Genomic DNA, 24,505 nt, shown 5'->3' with positions numbered 1-24,505 from the left:
CGCGGAAACGAAGGCTAAGGCCAGCTCGGAGAAAAAAAAATCTCGACCGAATGCCAGCAGGCAGTCAGTCAGACAGGCGGCGGGGAATCCTGCCTGGAAGGGAGTCCCAGGCTTACGCAGCAGTGTCCGGCCCGTAGCGGTTCGGCGCCTCTCCGTGTCGGATGGAAATAGAATGTCCGGCAGAAAGGCCCGGAGGAAGTTCCTTTTGGCCAGTTCCGCGCTCGGCGAAGCGTTCGGAGAAAAGAAGCTGGCCGCGGTGACCGGAGGGGCGTGGCGGTGCCTTCATCCGCCAAAAATAATGTTTCCCGCTGAGACTCCGTCCGCAGCAGTTTGTCGTCAAAGCTCCCTTCCGAGTAGACAGCGTCGCGTCTGTGGGAGACAAGCCGCAGAAGTAGGAAATCGGATAGTCCGTGGATAGTCGTTTGTACTGTATTGCCTATATTTCTTGTACGGACTGTCTTGCGCTTCTCGCTATAACTATATTCGAAGTAGCCCCGGCCATGGGTTAAAGGACAAACATTCCGAAAATGAAAATATATAGATTACCGCGCTACCCTACCTATTTCTTGTGGGTCACATGTCGTCACGTTTTCTTGTAGAGACTGTGTCGCATTTTTCGTCACAGTCTTCTCCCGAGTGGTTAGCGCTGCATCGGGTGAGAAAAACCTTAGTACACATTTTTTGGGGACAATCTACAGACAGTCTATAGGTTATCGAAGACCGCCAAACATAACAAATGTTTTTCTGTAGGGACTGTAACGTTTCTCGTCACACTTATCTTTCAAGTGGACCCCATGGTGCCTCAGAAGACGAGTATCCAAAAAGTGAATTTACATCGTCTATTGGTAGCATATATGTTTCGTTTAGGTCGGCAAAGAAAATATTTTCCTCTAAACACTTTGTCCCGCATTTCACCCCAGGAGCAGAGCATAGCAGCGTGTCGGCGCAGGTGACAGACATTACAATAATTAATTTAGATAATCTTTGAAAGGTCCATACATTGCTTGTAGACGAGCAAAGTTGCTATTGTTACAGAGTGACGAGTTTATATTCAAGCGAGCGCTGGTATGAGGGCCTAACTCCGCAACGTACTGTAAGGACTGTCTCCTAGTTCTTCAAAAAGTTGTCTTCCGAGTAAACGCCGCATCTCCGCAGGATACAGGCACCATGCAGAAACATTTGTACAGTCTATATATAGTTTGTACATTTCTTGTAGACCTATAAAATATTTTTCTTGTGGGTACTTTGTCCAGCCGTTTTCCGAGGAGTTCTGTACTGATTGAGTGCCGCCGCACTTTATATAGAAGACAAATAAGAAATGAATTTGCGTTATCTAGATAGCCTATAAATTTTTGTGGACCTCCAGGGCTGATGTTTCATGCAGAAACTATCGCGCTGTTAATGTTTAGGTCTAGTTGCCTCCCGTATAGGCACCCGTATAAGCACGTTGGAGACGTGCCTCATAATGACATCGTAGTTATGGGTACGTGAAACCGCATAATTTCATTCATTCTTTCCAGTTGAGACCGATTTGCGGTGTTAACAACTACTTTCCGCATGACGGCTTCACGGTCTGTGCACAACAATTGCTGACAAATGGTATTTCCTCCCGTCTATCGAATGTCATTATACTTCGGAACAGTTAGTAATGAACGAGGTAACATGAGGCCTAGCATTGGCATTACATGTTATTTGTTCCTGTATATATTTCAGTGAATGATGCTAACTTTAGACCCGAGGTTAGATGACACAAATGACGTTTACTTATGGTATACGGGTTACAAAAGTGAAGGGATAACGTTTGTAAAAACTACTGGGTTCCATCAAATTTTTCTTTCTATTGTGTTGCCTGTAAGCAATTCATCTATATAGGGTTCAGTCGATATGAGCTTGCAAATCACGTTTCTGTAGTATGTTAGCTGCTCTACCTATTTTAAGAGAAAGGCCGGCATTGTCGAAAAAGGCGTAGAAACGACAGAAGGATTGCGAGTTCGTGCTAAAGTCCCCGTAGTAGCATGCCTCCACGTCGTATAGAAATTGGCGGCGTCTACAAATTTGGCCTTAGGCATTAGCCTATAAGAGCGTCGAAATATTACATCGCATTCGTATACCCAGTTCACCGAATGTTTCTAACTTGTCATGCGTCAAACCGGTCACCAATACGAAATAAGTGCTTTGGAAATACGTGACGTCACACCGACCTAAAGGCACTGAGGCTACAAGAGAAAATTCTTGAAAGGGAAGTTTAGCCCTCCCTGTCTCCAGTAGCAACCAAGTATTTTACCTGCGAAGTTAATGAAAATACAGTCCTGTAGTGATAACTTTATCAAAGCTAAAGTTAGTGACGTGATGTTGTGTTGCCCTCCAGCGTTCCTTCCACATACCATAAGTAAAGGAAGGACTCTTTCCCAAGGGCCGGTATTCCTGCTTCCGTCACTTTTTATCTGATTTCCTTGGGAAGAAGAAAAACCGAACGAACAAAGATAAAGAAAGGAAATTTCCCTGTATCTTACTCTGTCTATTTGCGACATATATATGCGATAATCTCGAACCGCAAAGTGCATGAACAAGTGTACCAGCATTTGAAAAGAAAAAAAAAGGCCGAGCTCTCAAAAGGAAAATTACCCAACTGGCGTGTCATTCTTATGGAGATGAGAAGCGTTCGATAATCGAAACGAACGTGTTCTCAGGTGGAATTTTTTCTTGCTTTGTCGTCCATTACCTGATTCGGCCAGTGAGAGAAGAGCGAAGCGAAACAACTGTGTGCAGAACGCTGCAACGTTGTAAAGAGGAAGCAGACAGCGGCTATGGCACGGAAAACCGCCTGCTTCTTGTCCAATCCCCCATAGTGGGTACGCGCCACTGTCTGAGACACAAGACAAGACAAGACGTTGTCTGGTCAGTTCGTGCACGACAGAAACTGCACACTGATTCACAAAAGCGTTCAGCTATTATTTTTACGCTCGTTGAAGACACTGCGCTGCAGTATTTGCCGCTTATTCATTCATTCAGTCGCACCTTTTCAAGGTGACCTCAATCCTTTCAACCCACTATTTCTGTGCTCGGAGTTTGTGTTATCGTGTTTTTTTCTCTTAATTTTGTTTCTGCGCTGACCAATCTGTCTGCTTTCTTGGTGCCTTGAAAGTAGCGCCGTAATCCACCGTGCAGCTATAGTGGCCAGGCTCGTACACGTAGGAAACTGTTGGCTTCAGGGCACGCGTTCCGACAGAAACACTGAATATGATGATGCCCTTGAGTTTGGCGCATACCCACTCACGGGGATTGGCCAAGAGTCGAGCAGACTTTGCTTATGTGTTCAGGTAATGAATTTAAAAATCTATCTATGCACTGTATAGAGAGGAACCTTAGTACTCGCGAGTACCAGTCTGTACAAGCCCACGCAACTCAAGATCATTCAAGATCATCATAAATCACTCAGAATGACCTCTGTCCCAAAATAGTTTCTATTGCAGAACCTTCTCAATCGTGAGGATCTTCCTCTCGAAGTAGCATACGAGGGTTTGAATGACTCTTGGCCAATCCCCCACTGTGGGTATGTGCCACGGCCACTAAGGACAACAACAACAACAACGACTCGTGGCCTGCTCCCGAGTTCACTCACTACGTGACGCATGCAGTTGAAATGGTACTGCTTCGTGGCTGCCATGACCATGATCGACAAACTGGCTAACAAATCTTGGGTACGCGTACAAAATTACTCAAGAAAGTGAGCAGAGTTGGCGGTCGTTAAATCATCCCACGGGTCGTGCAACGGTTGTGGGTGCGCCTCCCATCGGTGCAAGTAATTTTCTTCTACTTAGATGTGCCTTTTCCTTTATGAAGAGTGTGATGAAGTTTAGCGCAAGTTAACTATCATTAAAAAGTACTTGCACATTCAAATTTAAGAAGCTTCTTTCTCAACTTTACATGGCCTCACCATCTGCAGCGTCACATGGTAGTGACTAACAAAAAAATGGCTGTGGCTTAGGTAAGGTTAAGCCCAGGATGCGAAGCATACTAGCCTTTATTTTAGTTGTTGAACCACTGTTTAGCCTGGTGAACTGCTGTTGCTTGGCTATATTTGGTTCGGCTAGACGAAGAAACAACTCATGCATTACTTCTTCACCTTCAAGAGTGGAACGCGACAGCGTTCCCGTCGACCCGCCAAGGGGTGTAAGACAATGGGCTACAGGGCAGCGACTACGCGCCCCGCATTGGACGCGGTGAGCGTCGAGCAAAGCAGCGTTCGGCGCGGCAACGAAATGTGCGCCTGAGCAAGAGACGCACGCCTTAGAAACAGCGCGTTTCTAAGGCAACACCGCATTCACTAGAGGCGCTTTTGTACCGCTTTGAAGCGTTGTACTCGTGGCTCAGTGGTAGCGTCTCCGTCCCACACTCCGGAGACCCTGGTTCGATTCCCACCCAGCCCGTCTTGCAAGAGTTGAGCCAAAGCCACTTCTCCTCTGTCGTGACGTCACGGTGTCACGTGATTTCATGGTCACCGCCGCGCGTGAGGAGCTGGGTTGAGCCCTCGTAATATGCTTCGCATAAAAAAAAATGGCCAGGCCTAGCTTGGTTAAGCCAAGAATGCGTTGCATATTGCGCGAGTTGGGGCCAAGCTTTTCCTCCGGCTGTCGTGACGTCACGTCACGTGGTTGCGCAAAGGTCAATGGTGGCTGCCCGGCCGCGCCGAAGGACTGAACTGAGTGATTGCAATATGCAACGCATAAAAATAGAAGCAACTTAATATAAAACATAGCAAACATAAAAGAGAATAGACCCACATATGAGACGCGCAGCAATGAACTATGGCTCATACCCTCAATGGTGGCTGCCCGCGGCCGCGCCCAAGGGCTGAACTGAGTGATTGCAATATGCAACGCATAAACAATCGCATTTAGCTTTTGCTGATTTTCTTACTTTTGTGCCTCTGTCTTCCATGTCGCTATTCCAAAGAAAAGCGGTGCCCGAAACCGGTGTCTCCTTCTAGGCGTGAATTTTAATAGTTGCCAATATGTCCAGCCAACGCCTGCCTGCTCAGTCGATAGAAGCGTTCCATTCTATGATGGTGAACGCCTCCTCTTTCTTGCCCGCGAACTTGTTGTTGCGGTTGCGGAGCCTCTGGGCCAGATCGTCGATCTCGTTTTGTTCCAAGCTAGGCAGGGGCGGAGGCGTCAGCGCGACGGGCGTCATGGCGGGCGCTGAGCCTCCCAGAAGTATGACGTCATTCAACGCGGGCACGGGCGCCGCGCTGGAGCTCGCGCCGCCCGTCTCGACTCCTGCCAGGGTGCGCAAGAGGGGTCGGGGCCTGGCCCGCGCCGCTGTGGTTCCCCAACCTCGCTTGACGCTGCCGGAACGCTTACCGCCTGCACCCGTGTGAAAATAACACAATCAATCAATCAATCAATCAATCAATCAATCAATCAATCAATCAATCAATCAATCAATCAATCAATCAATCAATCAATCAATCAATCAATTTTACAGAACTTTGCTTTCAGATTGAGACATATGCAGGCAGATCCATTATGTCAAGCATAAGTAGTGATGATGTTTCTTAGATGCTGAAAATTTACTACCCTGAATTTCTTCCAGTAGAGTTCGCACAAAGCGCATTGGAATAATTTTGACACTAACTGGCCGCCCAATATATATATATATGTACACTCGCCCACAAAATATTGCGGGGCGCGCGAGCGCATGGCGAAACGACCCTCCTCCCCTACTAGCGGGGAACCCCTGGTGTTGAGACCGGCGCCTGCACGCATGCGCGTCCCTCCGAGACTGCAAGCGCGCATGTTTCCGCGCTTCCTCCTTGCGCGCCGGCGATATCCGAATGCAGCCGCGAGGTGCGCCTCTTGCGTTTGGCGCTGTGGCGGCTTTGACGGGCAAAACTTCGTTTATACAACGGAAATCAAGAGCTCATTTTCGTCTTGCCTGTCTCCTTCTATAGAGCGCCTTTCCTGCCACGCTCTTCTGCAGGAGAACGCCCCGTTCGTAACAAGAAATAAACAACGAAGATTGGCCACGAAAAGGTGCAGCGTAGAACAAAAAAAGACTTCCCAGGTAGCACAAAAGAGATACGTAACGTTTTCGCAGCGTTTATCCAAGACGATAAAAACGGGTTAAAGAAGACACGAATGAGAGAACTTCGGCGGGAAAACGTCGTATATTTCTGCTAATGTCCGGCTTAATTACTTTCTTGAGACGATCTAGAACAGGTCTGCAAGACGTATTCGAAAAGCTGGTCTAGAAATAGGATTGGGAAAGACACAAGTAATCCCTTTGCCAAAACTATTCGTAACCAATTTCTAAACGTTTTTAGGAGGTTATCAAAAAGCTGGTCTAAAAGTGGTCTTGAAAGGTTTACGATCATCTGAAGCTAATTTTCGCGGGTGATGGGTGGGATCAGACATCGTTGTTCAAAACACGCGTTTAGTTTCGCCTCACGCGACTGGCCTATGCCGCGCAGACGTCGTCAGCCGCACCCGTCGGCACGGCCTAGGCCAATCGCGTGAGGTGAAACTGATCGGGCGTTTCGAACAACGATCTCCAATCGCGCCCCAGATGAGTAGAAGCGTCGGTGTTGACTGCAAGAGCCATGGCGCAGTGCCAAGCACTGTTCCCCGCATGGCCGGCGCATCCTCTACCAAGTCCCACGAAAATAAGCCTGTTAGGAATGATGAATCCTTAATACCACCTTTAGTAAGCTACGATGCTAACAACCAAAACGGGAATGACATCCTGCAAAGAACAAATGGTCACGACTTGGCAGGCGGTAAGACCAAGCTCTTCATGCCAAGAGTGCATGAAATGAGAACATTGTGACCAAGCAAAAACACTTTATTAAAATGTAATGCTTATGCAAGCTTCGAACAAACTGTGTGAGAAATGCAAATAGAAGTAAAAGTACATCAGCAATGACAAAAGTCGCAGAAAGGATTCGTGATGAACTCGAAAGTGAACATTCACTAGCACATAAACAAAATTCCAAGTACACATACAAAAATGAACAGAAGAACCTGGAGTGTACTAATGTTTCTCATTTATCATAGTAATGAGCACGTGCTATTAGTAGAGTTATGCAGAAGTGACATCGGAGCGAATGGAAGTAGACTGAAAAATGCAAGAGTATGAATCGGATGGTAACTGCCTCCAAGCAATGTTACCAATCAGCTAGAAGCTTGAAAAGAGCACAAAAAGAAATACCACCGCATACCATCATAAAATAATCCCGTGACGGAAATAAAAAAAATGGGAACAATGCAAAATTGGAAATATCGCCTTTAGGATATATCAAAGAAGGTAATGGCGAGAAAAATAACCATACAACAAAAAAGCAATAAAGTGAAATTACTACAGAATACTTAAACGGGGGATTCAGTGTAACTAGTGAACACTACTGTAGTACAGCGAACGATGAGACAGTAATGCTGCATCTTGCCACTCCAGAACGTGAGAAATGAATATGCAAGCCTCATATTAGTAACTTACATAAACATGGAAATAAACTGGAATGCACTGGAAGCTGCATTTGTGTAACAAAGGAAGCAATGGTCGTAATAAATAGTAAGTGTTTTATCTAAAAAACCCTGTACAAGAGGCAAAGTTGTACCTCTCTGGCAAAAACAAAGTTGCAACGAGTAATTTGCAAACCAGCAAATACATTAATTAGCACACTGACATGTCACACTTTGCGCATATCTTCAGTCTCCTAAAGTAAAAAAAAAGCACTCTGAATGAGAAAAACTCTTAACACATGTAGCCCAGAGCAAATTCCTTGCCAGTTCACCCACACTTTCACATCCAAAAACATTTGCCACAACGTCCAGGCACAGTTCCACTGATGTTTACCAATTCACCCCCACTTTCACGTCCAAAAATATTTGGCACACAGTCGAGGCAGAGCTTCATAGATAAACAACTTGAGCGCACCCTACTGATTATACTGCAGTCCCGCTGGAAATAGAACTGCCGCACAAGCTGGTAGTGGTTTAAATGTAGACACACTTGCTGTCCTGGACAGGTATGCTCAGATATCTGCACTGGTGCTCCGTTTTGTGAAGTAGACACATTGATGCACTACGCTGGTAGTTGAAATGTTTTGAATGCACAAGTATTGGCTTCACCAGAAAGACTTGCCCACATACCACCACTGGCATATATATGCACTTTCTCTTCACTCAGTAGCATTGAACTTAAAGTGTTCCCTATGTGGGAGCCATGTGTAAAACCGGTGTCACACGACCACTCTCGATCGCGATCAAGCCCGATCCAGATCGAAATTATCGATGCGACTGGCTCACTCTCGTAGCTTGCGCAAAGGAGCCAATCACGACCGAGAAATTCGATTTGTAACGGATTGGATAGCGGTTAAAAGAGCCCCGTGTGAAACCGGTATCAAATAATGCACAGGCGTACGCTAGGAAAATGTGTTGCACAAGGACAAAGAACTGCGGCATGCCCTGCTTTGCGAAGCGCGCGAACAGAACACATATAAAAAAAAACCGCGCGAGCGCTTCGCAAATTCCATGCGCACACATTGCACTCGCACGAACTCGGCAGGCCGCCGACTACGTAAAGCCTGTTTCACATGCTGCGACTGCAACGACGAAAATCGGTGCTGTCGCACGCGTCGCAATGCGATTTTTAGAGGGCTCATTTCACATGATTGCGATTTTAACAATGCGACTGGTGCGACGCCCAGGGTTGCTTAGTGCCAGGTTTCGTGGCACACGCTGCATAATTCTTTTATTGTAGTGAATAAAACGTTTACACTATAATATTATTGACTTCTCTTGATTATAAGCAAATAATATGTACGTTTACTTATTTAAAAACGTTAGTTAAGATTTGTCTTGGGGTGCGCGACGGCGGTTTCTGTAGTTCAGTGCGACATCGCGCACGTAAACAGCTGTTCGCAGGTGGTTCAGCGGTGTGTGTTGCCTTATCTACCTTCTATGACCGTTTTGTTCTGCCTGTGCTACAACAATCTGCAAGATGACCAATCGTCAAGTTCATATAGCTACCCTCACCGTATATGCAGTATTCGGAATTCGGCTGCCACTAAGCTGTCGTGTCAGCCCAACAAGATCCTCGCGCTACCCGTGCTCGGCGTCAGCGTCTAGAGAAATGATACGTGTATATTGCCTGTCATTGCGCATATGTGGTGCCTGCTCCTAGCCATATTCTTACGCCAAACGCAACAAGAAGCACCAACCCGAACGCCCGCGTGTGCCCCTGAACGAAGCCTCAAACGATCTGTGTGATTACGACGTGGAATGAAAATTGTGTTGTGAAATTCAACCTTAGCGCTAGCCTGGTTCGTCCATCGCCGTGCTTGCGCTGCGAATATATATATGGGAGCCCCCTCTCAATATTTCTAAAGGCGCAAAAGCCGACGCATCAAATGTTTCGAGCAGTTACCATCACTTTTGTAGAAACCTGTACGTTGTAACATAGCATTCTAAAAGACACGCTTCTCGTCCACTTTGTTGTCCTGTGTCTCGCGCTGGTAGTATACTCGGAACTTCTAACAAGAAGACCATATCAATACGCGCTATTCATAATGAAGGATCGTAGGCCCACGGCAGGTGCACTTGCCGTAGAATTTTTCAGCTTTCTGCTCAGCCTCGCACGCCTCTCACGGTTAGCTCCAGCTCACGGTTAGCCTGTTTTGTGGAAATAAATATTATTATATTATTAATGCTATTAGATATTATAGTTTCTTCACTGTAATTTATAGCAATCGTCCAGATTTCTTAAGCTAGTCATGCATTTAACCTGTATTAGATCAACATTGTTACGACATGCTTATGGGAGTCATTTCAAACTAGATTGCTCAGCCAGAGAAAGTACAAATGCAAGCCTCAATGTTTATTCCAATTTGGTATTTCTATACATTATATTGTCAGAATTTTATGCCTGCTTGCATTTCCTCCAATTCAATGTTCAGAGCTGGAAAAACTGATTCCTTTTCTTGCTGTCGAATGGCTGCTTCAATGTCGATAGCAAGCTATAATTATTCATTTCGAAAGTGTTAAGCAATGACTATATGTCTAAGCTTATCAGTGCGTTTTTGTTCCACGAACACAATTAAGTTTTCTCTCTCCCTCTCATTGACAGCCATGGAATGAAACCGTTCACTTTCATATGTATCAGAATGCAAACATTCTGAAATTTGTCCTGAACATTTGTCTGCGTCCTATAGTGTGCATGTTTGCATTAAGTTCTGGGGTTACAATCGCAGTGATCTACACATATTGTTATATTGCAAGAAACAAATTTATTTCACTTTGTTTTCAAATCTACAATGTGGCCATGCAGTAACGACTGCATTAATAAGCAAAAAAGAAAACTGCAGATTCAGTGTACGTGTTGGAATCTATGCGAAGTGAAGTTTTTGTCAAGTGGTCAATTAAATGCTGTTAAAGTAACTACGATATATACCATTTGTCTTATTTTCAACAATCCAACTTGTCATCTTTTGCAAGGTTTGCTTATGCACCGCATAGGTCACAACCTTAATGTCATGTAATCTTTATGCATTACACTGTTCACAAACCATACCGAAACGCAAACGGCAGTTAATGTAGATACACGCTGCGAGACATCAACACAGTGACGTTTGTTGAGCAAGGAATGGTGCGAGGTGTATGCAGATGAATGAATGACGTGCTTATGTACTTATTTATTTATATACCTCGCAGGCTGCAAGGTTGGAGTATTATGCAAGGGGGAATAAAAAAGTTGTTACAAAAGGAAGAAGGGCACAACATTAAGAAAAAAAGCAGTACCAAAACATTGCACCAACTAGCACAACATGTTTTACTGGCACAACATTATACAATACTTAACAAATAACAGAAAAAGTTACTGCCCATGCACCCTGTACAGACGGTAAACCTGCGAAGCTGAAATGTGCGGCCCCGGTGTTCATCACTGAGTTAATTCCAATGGTTTATTCAAGTCTTTCTATTTTATTGGTTATGTCTGTGTTTCTTAATGAGGTTATGCACATGTTTGGCTTGGGTTTATCACATTGTTTGTTTGGAATGCCACACATTGCACTTTGCAAGATCACCATCAAGGAAAGTGCAATGAGTGGTTCATTGTGTTAATCCAGCGGGTCCATCAAAGTCTTTCTGGATTATGTTACGCACTTGTGTTTTGTAATGCCTTAATCATAATGTTTATGACTCAGTTATGCACTGTAGTTACGAAGTGACACACCGGGGCTGCACATTTCATTTAATTAAATACAGGGACACATTTTCGAACCTCTTGAGAAGTCGGAGAGAGACTGCTGCACGCGCACTCTGCTGCTAGAGAGAAACGACGTCACTATCGGTCTAGCCAATGGCCCACCACACCTTCGCTGCGAGATAATAATGACATCATGATCTTGTCTTAACCCCATCCCTCTCTGTGTCCCTTCCCTGCAATAATACGCAGATAAATGTATCTTTGAAATGCATAAGCATTTCTATGTCTACCCAACACGAAATGTCTCCGTCCATCATGGAAGACGAATGCAATGGCTCACACCCCCTTAAACAATGGCTCATACCCCTACACTAGGGTTTTTGGGATCGGACCACGAGTGCTTCGCCTAGGCATACACAGCTTCACTGTAAAAAGAATGAACACCTTTCTGCTAGAGACCAAGACAATCATGAGGTGTATTAACAAATGAAAGTTTATTGAACATGCCGAGTCAATGCTGTTCGACAAGCAATAAATCAAATTTACACAAAAAGCAGAAGCAAGATCTGATGTGTGTCCATACAGATCCCAACAGGAAACGCATCCATCTCTGAAAGTGTAACAGCGACCATGCTGACACAAGATTCTCCCAGTGTCTTTGCATCTACAGCTTCCATAATTTCTCTAGGCAGCCGATCTGCACAGAATGGTAGCTTCCTCTACAATGCATTCTCCACATCTGAGCGTGCATTTTAGAGGAAGAAGCTAGCATTTTGTGCAGATCGGCTGCATAGAGAAATTACGGAAGCTGTAGATCTAAAAATGCTGGGTTAATCTTGTCAGCACGGCCTCTGTTAGAAATGGATGCATTTCCTGTCAGGAAATGCACATGAATTTTTGCTTCTCCTTTTTGTGTATGTTCAGTCTATTGCTTGTCAGCGAGCATTAACTTGGTGTGTACATTAAACTTTTGATTGTTAGATCATGTCGGTTTTCTTGTTTGTCCTATGTGTTCTCTGGTGCCATTTGCAGCCAGGCTATTCGTTTTTTTTTAGACTGCAACAAGTCACCTTAATGGCCCTCATGAGAGCTTATAAAATCTTTTATTTGGCCAATGTAGCAAGAACGTACAGTGTGAAGCAGTAAGAACAGGTTATGCTAACTTCTAATTAAAAGGTTTATTGTGAAAATGCAATGATCTATAAAGGTTACCACAAAGTAGTACAACAATAAAACCTGATAAAGACTAGTGCTTGATGAAACCAAACATAAAAGCAGGAAAGGGAGAAAATACATATAGATATACAAGTCCAGGGAAAAAAAAAACATTGTGATCACCAAGTGTGCATGTGGCTACCTTCCAGGAAACTCATTTTTTTCCCAATGGCATGGAACTAGAAGAATGTGCTTACATAAGCAAGCTATCAGTCTGTCTATTGGAATAACAGCAGTGTTTCTTGAAAGGTGCTGGCATGCAGGATTGGCAATTGTAATGATTTTTTCCTGCACTTGGAATTTTTCTCTGTTTTCTTTCTGTAGCATTTTTATTTATGTTTGGCTGCATCAAGCACCAATTTTTATCTATCTTTCAAAGATGTCTTTCTTTTTCTGGGGAAAACTCGGGGAAGGCAGGAGATGGAAATTCAAGACGATGAGCAACATGAGAACAAGGTGAAAGTAGGAGCCAACGTTTCCAAACGTGGACCTTGGAGAAGACAAGTCCACTAGTCGAGACGTTGGCTCCTGCTTTCACCTTGTTCTCGTTTTGCTCGTCGTCCTTTCTTTTTCTGGTAATTTGTATAACTCGCCACATTTTTACAAATGAACCTCAGTTGAAAGTTAGTCCTCATCCATATCTATTGTCATCCTGTTGATACTGCTTCATGCTATGCACTCTTGCAACATTTGTGTGCGTGTGTGTGCACACATGTGGATTTGGATGTGAGATCGGGCCCTTGGGCAGACGTATCATTCTTCTCCTGTGCAGCCTTATGAATTCATTAACTATAGTGCAACAGAAATGCAATGGACAGGAACGAAGTGAACACACAGAGCGCTTCGTTCTTGTCTGTTGTCTATCTGTTGCACTTTAGTTAATAATGAATACACACAAACTCTAGTTTTCAGTTATTATGTCAGGCTTATAAGCCCGCTTGTGTCCTGGAATATTTGCATGGCTATGTATCCTGTAATTTAATTTCTGACCATGTGCTTGCAAGTTGCGTGTCAATCTCCTGATTTTCCTGACAATCTTGTGTGATGTGCAGGCCCAGACAGTTTCTGGTGAATCCATGCAGGGTGTTGTGCAGGGTGTAATCTGCACTACAAGTGCTGCTTTGATTGCTTTCAGTTCAGCTTTTCTAGGTGTAGGATGACCTGGAATGGTACTCACTTATATGGGGTTTAGTTTTATGTAGTCTCATACTACTGTTACACTGCTATTGCCAGATCAGTGTACTATATGTGCCTTATGTTTGCTTGTATCTTCATGACTAGCAACCTCTTCTGTGTGTTTGGCAGTTGCATATAGTCTCCTGGCCTAATTGTTTGCCCCCATATTCCATGGTATGGGCCTTGTTGTGTTTCAAGTTCAGGTACTCCCGAGGTTGTGTTTCTGAAGGGAGGGGTAGTCGTCTTTGCATCTCATATGCTAGCTGTCATAGTATCTTGCGATGAGGTTCTGAGCTCTTGAGACAAAGAATTTGTGCTGCAGGCAGCGAATTCTACTCTGTCTAGGTGCTTGTTCGTTAGCTCTTTCTCATAGAGGTCTTCAAGCATGGTACAGTTGGAAAGACCTGTTATTACTACCCGATGCCTGTATTCGATGAGTTGTCTTTTTTGTGTGCTGCAGGTAATTCATACCGTACCATACCTTGGACACAAGCAAAGCATCTGCGATTTTCTATAGTATCCACTCGTCCACCCCCATTATTTCGAGATTATTCTTTTCACCAGGTGTGGAAGTTGCGTCCAGGCATTGCATAATTGTTTCACCCACGTGCTGGCTGTGCCGTCATGGGCTTACACTTGCTGAGGATTTGTGGACGTTGACTTGCGGGCATACTTGTCCAGCTATGTGGATCACAATGTGCAATCTGGGGTAGTTCTTGATTCTAGTCTTTCTTTTTTTTCCGACGTCGATATGAGCTGACTTATCAGAAAGCGAGAGGCCAGACTGGCCAAGAAAGTCTGCAGTGTTGTCGAGGGCTTGTTGCATCATTCTTGATTTCTGTATAAGATAGCTTTCACATAGACTGTAATACGCCATAGGCTGTAGTGTTTCTTGTAGTATGCCCGTGTTGTTGGTGTGTGTGGGCCAAATGTACCTCCAACTCTGACCTGGAATTTTCTGTCTTGCAGAAAGTTACTGTTTAAGTGCTGTACCAGAAATTTTTTTTCCTCATCGTTCCTCTTATTAGAGCAGCATAAGGTACTGCTGTTAAAGGCCTCTTCATTCTTTCATAAGCGGTATTACACAATGTCCTGCGATAAAGTTTCTGCTGCTTATGGCCCACTCATAACTGCCAGAACAGACAACTCTTGAAAAAGGTTTTCTTTGTGCTATGTGTGCAACGTAGTATGAGCATTCATGCCTTGACATTTATACATCTGTAGAACCAGCTTCCTGACACAGTACTTGCTATACCTGATCATGCTTATTTGTGCAGTGCTGTTGAACAATACATATTGATGCAATGAATATTTACACACTCGAATTATCACGAAAGATGGTTGTTTTAGAATTCTGCCCTCTGCTTTCTATTGCTTTTTTATTGGTGTTATATTTTGCTTAAGCATGCCCCCCTATGCAATAGTATTTTGAAGTCTAAGGGTTCAATAAAAGGTGATGAACTAAATCTAAGTGCAAGAGCTTTTTTTTTTTCACCTACGACTCCCATCGAAATGCGACTTCCATGGCTGGCAAATCAACCCCTCACCTTGTGTTAGCAGCAGAATGCTATAGACACAGTGGCAGGTGAACAAATTGAAGAACAATATTTCTGTCTATAATTTTTTTTCTTGCCTGTATGCAAGTAAAGTTTGGAATAAATTTGTCATTGCAAAAAAAGCCTAGTTTGTGGTCCTTTATTGAATAAACCACATATTGTGTATTGTTGAAATGCAGAAATTTGTTCTAAGATCCTCGGGTGATATATGTTCTTGCAAGTAGCATGGTATTTCATTACTTATAAAGATAGTAATCGCAGCGGATATCGTTATATGGGTTTACACACTAATATATGTGATCACAAACTTATTATAAACTTACTAGAAACATGTAAGGCATGAATGTTTCTGCAGACTTGATCAGCTGTGAACGTGCAAGAACTGCTTGTACTGGCTGACTTCACTGCACAGTTTTGATTTACTTTTCTTCAGCGTGTCGTTTTATACTGTTTTAGCCCCACAAGAACAGGCCGTTTGCCTGCTTTTTGCATTGTTGCACAAGTTCTACATGATTGTGCAAAAGGGTACGTTGTCGCTGTGCCACTATAGCAAGCAATTTACTTAATCTACTAGCTGTACAGTTAATTACCTTGCAGAGCAACTGTTCATACAGATGCAATAAGGATACAAAGTCCGCAACATAGTCGATGTTTATTGGTTTTTGTGCAAGAAAAAAAATTCTCCAGAGAAGAGGTGCAACTTAACGTGCATGTAATATTTTATTCGAGCCACGGATTTAATGCTACCGTAGCAAATTCATTACGATAGCCTACACTTTTGCTCTGTCAAATTTAATAAGAGGCAAGATGAGCTTTCAAGATGCATCGGGAAATTCATGCTTGAAAACCGACAAGAAAATGCAACTGAACGGTACCGCGTTCAGCGCAACGTTGAAATTTCGGGTACTTTGCTGTCTTGTCATTTGCCCTTGCCGAGGTTGAAATCATTCAAGCTGCTCCGTAAGCGCGATTTTTCTATGCTACTCAACAAAACATTGTAGCGACCTCGTCGTCTGCTGGGGATCGAACATCTCTAGCTAGCACTGACAACTCGCAAAGGCGTACGAAGAAAACGTGAAAATGCACTTCATTTGCTGTGTAGCGTGCCAACAAACGCATAGAAATCGAATGCAATCTGCGGTACAAGTTTTTTTATTCTCCCTTCGCGTACGTACCGAATTCGACGATCCACGTCTCCGCGCATTGCACTTGTCGGGCGAGACGCCACTTTCCAAAACAAACCGGCGAAATAGCTCCGTTGACAGCTCTCCGCGCAATTTCGACGGAAAATCGCAGCGATCGGTGCGACGGTGCGACTGTGCGACCAACCGGTTGGTCGCAGCCGAAAATCGGGGGGTCGGCACTGCGACTGCGATTTTCATCGCAAACGACGGAAATCGCACTTCCGGTGCGACGAAAATCGCATCATGTGAAACAGGCTTAAAGCGCGAAGGGCGCACAGCGTACATTCCGACACATGTCCCAAACGGCAAACAATCGTACTACCTAAAGCATACTCGACTCACGTATGCAGTATCCACAAGCGAGTTATGCAGCGTACATGATATCCATTCGCCAAGTAGTAAAATTGATAACAAGCACAAAGCTACAAGGGACTCAATACATTAATACCATTTGAATCGTCAAATAAAATAGAATTGGGCCGTTTCATATATTGGACACAATATATGGACACACGTGGTACCCCGTAAGGCCATGAAATACCGCTCACGTGGATAAAGGGGGCGAAAACACAATCGAGAACCTGAAGCGTAAACGACAAAAGCACGGTATATATGGTGCACGCAAAATTCTGTCAGTGCGCTGTAGCGCGAGGGAAGAAAATAGGGCGAGCAGTTGACCTCACCTTTTGGGATACCGTACTAGTACAGAATCATAAAAAAAGCCTGTTTGAACCAGTTATCTTGTCTGCAACACTCTTGCTAAACGGGAGACTAAAATACCACGATGACGGCTCTATTGCGGAGATTGGCAAGGTGCGCACAGACAGCAATTTTGCCATCTTTCTTCGCATTCTGCAAAATGCTTTCTTGTTAGGATCACGCATAGCGGCCGATCCCGACGCTAGGGACACACAGCTAGGCACGATTTCTTCCCTCTAACTTTCATCCTTATACTGCCCTTAACGCCTGCATTACAGCGTCAGTGAAAAGGCGCCTCAAATACCATGACAATGAACTTGGAGAGCTGATTAGTGCCCTCCACTCGGCGCCCTGCAATTGAAAACACTACTGATTTACAAATTAAAACTACATAAACAGATCGCACAACTCAAACTAATCACAGAATGTCGTTTTCTTGACGGCAAAACACTGCAACACTTACATGACAAAGGGCAGCGGCAGCACATTGAGAACAGCCGCAAACATACCACAGCGCAATGCAAGTGCGATAGCGCTATTATGCCCGGCTCAAACAGATCGCACAACCCAAACTAATCACAGAATGTCGTTTTCTTGACAGCAAAACACTGCAACACTTACATGACAAAAGGCAGCGGCAGCACATTCAGAAGAGTCGCAAACAGACTATAGTGCCATGCGAGTGCGATAACGTAACTATGCCAGGCTTCACGAATAACGTGGCCGCCTTGGTCAGATAACAATTGAAAACACTACTGATTTCCGAATTATAAAACCACACAAACAATTTCGCACAACCCAAACTAATCACAGAATATCGTTTTCGTGACAGCAAAACACTGCAACACTTACATAGCAAAGGGCAGCGGCAGCACATTCAGAACAGCCGCAAACACACCACAGCGCAATGCGAGTGCGGGGACGCGACGCCGCCATGACGACGCGACTATGCCCGGCTCGCCCGGCTGCCCGGCATCACGAATCACGTGGCCACCTTGGTCACATGATAACTAAAGAGATAGAGCGAGTCATATGAAGTCGTTTTCAAAACGTATTCACCCCTCGTTTTTAAGCCGCCTGGCTTCCAACGTTATCCAAACGTATTCACCCCTCGTTTTTAAGCTATCTTGTTTGGAACGTCTTTGATGCGTCGATTTTGGTCAAAAATCCGTTTCTGACGTTGAATCCCTTAATACGACGTTTTCAAGACTTTGTGTGCTACCTGGGTTGTTGCGTTCACCACCTATGCGTCAGCGATTATGGCTGGACAAAATTCGGCCGCAGAGGCGCGCGCAAGCTCACGCTTCTAAACACGCCTCACATAGTTGTGCCCGTTGAAGCCGCCACAGCGCCAATCGCAAGAGAGCTACCTCGCGGCTACATTCGGATATCGCCGGCGCGCAGGGAAGAAGCGCGGAAACATGCACGCTTGCCGTCTCGGAGGGACGCGCATGCGTTCAGGCGTCGGTCTCGACACCAGGGCTTCCCGCTAGTAGGGGAGGAGGGTCGTTCCGCCACGCGCTCGCGCGCCCCGCAATATTTTGTGAGCGAGTGTACATATACTTTATTTTGACGGAGGCCTTGCTAGGGCCGAAATGTGCGCCACATACATTTTTCGTAAAGTGCTCTTTCATTCTAAACTACGTGCACAAAGGACACACAAAACAGTTCGCAATAATCTCTCTCTCTCTCTCTCTCTCTATATATATATATATATATATATGTTGTGTGTGTGCGTGTGCGTGTGCGATTGTAAAGAGAGCGGGTGCCGTGACGCCGTGTCCTATATACAAAAGTTAGCCGTAGCTGTATTTTTGTAAGGGCATCATCGTATTTTATCAAAAAGTGACGCCAAACCCTTCCAGTATAAGGCCTGTCTAGCCTTACCCATCACGTTGCTGGCACTCCGGCCTGTAGGCGAACCTCCACGCCCTCTCTTAGCCTTTCCAGAAGTTCCGGGATTGGCGCCGAAGACAGTGCTGACCTTGGACGTAGAGGCGCTGTTATCAGGGCCATCAAACAGGAAGTCTGCCAATGAGTCGTTCTCGTCCGCAGATGGGAATCTGGAGCGCGTAGAAGTAAGTCTAAACACGCATGTGTCGTGGCGCTAGTATCTTAATCAGATTGAACATATAAGTCTTAAGGGGGAACATCCAAGTTCCAGAAGTGGCATGAGCAATCCACGCTTGCAGTGAAGCAAAGCGACGTGGCTTGGTTTTATGGCGGTGGTTAGCTGAAGAAGGTCTGCTTTTCTACTACCAGCACATAAGTTATATTATTGGCATAATGCAGGTTACAACATAAGTACAGAAAGGGTCGTCACACATGTACGAACACGTTTATTTCGTTCACAAGATCTAGTTAGAACCAGTTAAACGGCCTATGTATCCAATGTTGCGAGAAAGTTAACTTCAGATGAAGGGCGAACTCATTTACTGCGGAGCTCCATTTAGCAGAACCGTCTTTCTCTGCTGTAAGCTGTTCAGCGTCGAAGCTCGCTGCTCTCAAAGCAAAGCCGAACGTCCAGGAGCGAGCCATAGGGATTTCTCAGCAAAATCGCACGGACATGTGGAAAACAACACATACATAGTTTGAACTATCCAGCAAGTAAATTATCACGCGAGATTCATAGGGAAAGAAACCCAGTCTACGAGAAGCCAGGTGCGTGTTTTTGGGAAGGATCCTCGAGTTTGTAGAACGGGATACGCGCTCTTCTATTACAGTAACGCAATAAGTACCAAGAGCAGGCAAACGCGGTACAAACCGGCAGATGGTTAGGTCGAAATAAGAAAATGAGAAAATTTATGGGCACGCGATCGAACCGAAAAACACAATATGTTGCGTCGGCCTTCACTCTGCCCCGCCCAACTCAATTTCTTCTCTTATGAATAATAATATAAGTTCGGCGTTTTGCTTGCGATTGCAAAAATGTGGACGCCCGAGGCGTGAAAAGCGCCATATGTGGCGCCGCCGTCGCGGTCGAACAGGTCGGACTGTACCACTCGACTAGCATGCCTCGATGTCTTCGAGCGAGAAGGGGATCGATGCACCCTATTCAACCCTATGGTCGACAACGCAGTTCGGCTTACCGCGGGGGGGGGGGGGGGGGGGGTTAGAGGACCGCCACAGACGCGGAGTGCGTTTGGCTGCGACAGGGACGAAACTAAGCCTGAGGCGCCGTCAGTGCGTCACTCGATCACCTTGGGTGTCAAAGCCAGGGGTTGTATTCTATAAGAGTCCACCTAGTTGACTTGTCCATTTCGTCTGCTACTGAAATGCTGATTGGCTGTGGCACCTGGTTGCTGCGGACGTGCAGCCCAGCCCAGCTGCTCAGCACTTCAGCGGTAGACGAAATGGACAAGTCTACTAGGTGGACTCTTATAGAATACCTCCCCAGGTCAACGTGATGGTACGAGCGGTGCGCGCAGGTAACTGTCTTCAGGACACTAGCGTTACTGCTGAGCTGCTGCCTGTGTGCTCCGATCTGGGCAGAATGGGCAGTGAACGTCAACATAACGTTGTTCAATATTTTGGTGGGCGCTTACTAAGGCCCACTGTTTCCATCTATGGCTTCCCGTGTAGTCGGTCTCATCTCATGACCTTTGCAGGCGCGACGCCCGCGATGCTCCTCACTGCGCCAGCGTTGTGAGGCGCCTGGTTGTTGCCAGGGGCGCATGTTTCTTATTTCTATACCGAGAAGCCGTTCCCTTGCGTGCTGCGCCACGCCAGCATGTCCCACCCGCGTACAGTTTGAACACCTCCCGTGGAGCCCAAGTGCAGCCCCGAACCTAGCCATCGGTGTCGTTGCTTCGCACTTTGGGGCGAAACTGCAGTTTTATATAATACATTAAAACCGCTTTGGCTGTGCTTCTCATTTGTTCTCGAAAGCTGTGCTTCTGATTTCTCATTCCAATAGTCCTTGTGCTTTCGTTGCAAGCGTGCTGGCACAAGTTCGCGTTCTAGTTATCTCGCTCCACATTAACTTTCTACTGGCTCGAGAGAATATTCTGCTTTCTTTTCACTACCTGCTGCCCATTTCCTCTTAGAAACAGGGCGAATCAAGTGGTCTATCAGACATTTTCTGTGGAAGTTGGCGTTACCTGAGAATCGTCGGGGCGAACAGGAACTGACGCAGCGAGTCGTAGTCCACGTTGCTCTCCCCACGGTAAAAGGGCGGGGGAGGCGATATGATCCGCTCTCCAAGACGCGGCGAATCGTTGGCCTTCTTGTTGAGCGTCTTGCGGCGCTCGCGGAAGAGCGCCTTCTTGAGCTGCGAGTTCTCGTCTTCCAAGGTGCGCAGCTCGTTCCTCAAGTTGAGCCGCCTCTGCTCGAGCGTATTGGCGACGGACTCCATCTGCGAGATCATCTTGCTCACCTGCGAGGACATCAGCGAGTTGTCCGGGGGGGGGAGGCGAGGGGGGGGGGGGGGGTAAGCGTTCCATTTTCTCCTAAACTCGAGCGTAGCGAAGCGGCGTCATCAAAAAGCGAGAGAGCAAAGACTGCTTGTGTTTAAAAAGCAGCGCTGCGATGTTGAACCACAGAGACGAGAACAGCAAACAGCACGTACGAAGCGCAAGCCTGGCACTATATCCCCAACGCAATCCTTAGTCAAAGAGTACTGCTGTTTTCTTTGCTTCCGGCAGGTATACGGTATTTACTTTTAGTGGCATTCGCTTGCGAAATCCTTGAGAGCATCGGAAAAAGAGGGCTCGACAGGAAGTTAGACATCTTCAAGTGGAAGACAGTGGGCGTAAACGAGAATCCTGAGCCTGGAGCCAACGTTTGGAGTTAGAAACTTGTTTTTGTCAGTACAAATGCAAGTCCACGCGCCGAAACTTTAGTGTCAGGCTCAGGCTTCCTTTGTATTCCGATGTTAGTCCCTCTGAGCGAAAAGGGTAGGGCTGGAGATCTGTACAATAGATTACGCAGCCGTTGGTATTGATGTTCATAAAAGGGGTGCCTGGTCGAGCATGGCATATGATTAGATGTTTTCACAAAAGTTGCAGGCATAATATGAACACAGTTTACGTAAACAACTGTTATCAGAGCTCGCTGGGAGAGGCCTTTGTCTTGCATAATTTAGGCCGACGTAGGTAATTTCTTATTCGATAATACGAGGGAGAATGAGAAAGTATTCCCCCAATTTTTTATTGGCCAAAATAAGGTACTTACAGGTAATTACATATATAACGCACTATTCTACGTACCTTACACTATTTCTGCACATAGTCCTCACACGGGTTCAGATATTTGTCCCATCGTAGCGCTAAATTTGAGATTCCCATGTGCCATTTTATAGTCAGTCAGCAACTCACACAGCCTCTCCGAATGCTCGTTGTCATGCAAGTCTTCATGACCTTTTGCGAATTCACAACAGCACCACAACACACTTCTCAAAGCGAGACAAGTTTTCCCATACGTGTGCTGCATTTCCCTGCGAATTTCGATGGGCGTTCGTTCCTTGCTCAACAGAAAACGAATCACACTTCTTTGCTCGTACGCCGTGGGCGTGTGAAGCACAACCGCCATCTTCAACAGCTGCCAGCGGCACCGCTCCGCAGAGCTACCCAGGGATAAGGCCGGGCCGATCAAGAAAGGTCCACCGCTGGGTCTGGATGTGTTGACTTTGCATTTACAGCCACAATTTGCTTAAAAATAGTATAGGGTCAAAGACTTTTTGATCCTCCCTCGTAGTTCATCATTAGAACAGGAATAAGTGGTGCAGAGTTGCAAAGCTGTCAGGGTGAGCTTTAACGAGCACGATTATCGTCCGAATTAGGAAGCCATTGGCAACAGGGCAATGACACTGTAATAAATGTGGATTACCTTTAAAGTAACTATGAACCTAAAACGTAAACAGTATTACTTACGGCTTTTCTTCTTTTCTCCATGCCTCATGCTCTTTATAAATCAGCACGACTTCGACCCTTGCGTGCTGTTCTGTTCTTTCAGCCACTTGTTTTTCACGCTATTTTAGCTTGTTAGTGGCGCCCCAACTTGATAAAACGCCTATACTTCCTTGGTTTTGTTGCGATTACTAAAGAAATAATTTGGTTAGAAAATCAAATGCAAATCCGTGCTTCGTAACGAATTGGTCAATGCTGTAACCCGATTCATTCTCAGTAGGCAACGCTACAGAAACTACGCAAGGAGTGCAGCTATAGGAATCTCACTCCGCGCGTTTCACAGTGCGGTTCTCTGACCTATGACGTCTACCATACGTAGTAAATACGTCATGTATTCGTTAACAGTGGCAGAACGAGGAATGTCGCTGGAGCCAACGTTTAGACCAAGTGGACGTGTCATCGCCGGGATAGGAACTGCTTTCCTCAGCATCGCGGCTGCATATCGTAGACGTGACGTTGAATTGAACCAAGACTTATATGTACTTGTTTGTGCTTTAAGTATGCGTCATACTATGTTTTGACCATGAACGTAAGCGATGCACTGTGTGTCGCTGGCCACACAAACGCGTCACCCCTTCTCGATCGGTGCTAAAGAAATTGCTTAAGAAATTTGCATCTTCGACGGTTTACACATAATAACGTCATATTTTCCGACATAGAAGTATGCTACAATGTTCAGGTTGCAATGTAGCCCAAGAATTCTGGTTTCAAAGTGCTTTTTTTTCTACAGCGTGACTTCAGCGACGATTTTTCGAGTGCATGTGACGTCATAACGCACTACCCTATGCAGACTAGATAATAAAGATCACCTCTCGGCATTCTGCCTGCGTGGATGTCGGTACTTTTGCAGCACTTCGCGTGCTCATTCCGAGTTCCCAGATAGTGTATCCACAGCAGGCATAGACTACACAAGAAACATTGCATCAAGTTCCCAAATCCTTCTTGCCTACTTGACTAACTCCTCGCCAACACGAGCAGTGCTAAAATTCTCTCTATCCATCGTAGCGTTGCCTAATACGTATGAGACGACCTTCGCATACCAGAACTCCCCCTTCCTTGCACAGCAGTGACCTGCAGTGCCCTTCGCAATTCGACGAATTTGCACTCACTTGTATCAGTGCCTTCTTGAGCAGACGCAACTCATCGGGATCGGTGGTGTCCAGCGTCTGCTCGGCGCCTACCAGGTGTTGCCTCAGCACTTGCACGTGCTCCTGGAACAATGCCAACGCTGTCGGTGGCGCCCTTGCCATGGACTTCGCGCGCAGCAGCGGCTCGCCGCGGCTGGTGCAGGGCTGGTCCACCGCTGGAGCGGCCTTCGCAGTGCTCATCGCTGAGGTCCGAAGACGGGCCAGCGACTGCAACGGAAGCGGTGACGATTCCATCAGCAGGCACCTGAACGCAGCTCGCACCAAACCAGATTGGATGGTTGGTTTGCCCCACAGAGATTGGCGCAACCCACTACGACGTATTCGCCAAGAAACGGTTGGTAGTGGAATCAAGATGAAGAAGTAGTTTGCAAAATTAAAGAGAGCGTATTTATTTCAATACCCTAAAGGCCCAATGC

General features: G+C 45.7%; 1 protein-coding gene across 1 annotated transcript; it reads right to left on the bottom strand.

Annotated features, from left to right (window-relative positions):
- Window positions 1-4,979: 4,979 nt before the first annotated feature.
- LOC139051070 (uncharacterized) lies at window positions 4,980-24,400 on the bottom strand. The gene is made up of 4 exons (XM_070528140.1): window positions 24,051-24,400; window positions 21,136-21,410; window positions 18,923-19,098; window positions 4,980-5,366 (listed from the first exon to the last, which is right to left on the bottom strand). Exons 1-4 carry the CDS (start codon window positions 24,321-24,323, stop codon window positions 5,038-5,040), a joined length of 1,053 nt encoding a protein of 350 aa, XP_070384241.1. The 5' UTR covers window positions 24,324-24,400; the 3' UTR covers window positions 4,980-5,037.
- Window positions 24,401-24,505: the final 105 nt, after the last annotated feature.

Source organism: Dermacentor albipictus, chromosome 10 (assembly GCF_038994185.2).
Source record: "Dermacentor albipictus isolate Rhodes 1998 colony chromosome 10, USDA_Dalb.pri_finalv2, whole genome shotgun sequence".
Classification (NCBI taxonomy): domain Eukaryota; kingdom Metazoa; phylum Arthropoda; class Arachnida; order Ixodida; family Ixodidae; genus Dermacentor; species Dermacentor albipictus.
The sequence above is the reverse complement of the archived record's forward strand: the minus strand, read 5'-3'. Positions and strand labels throughout refer to the sequence as shown.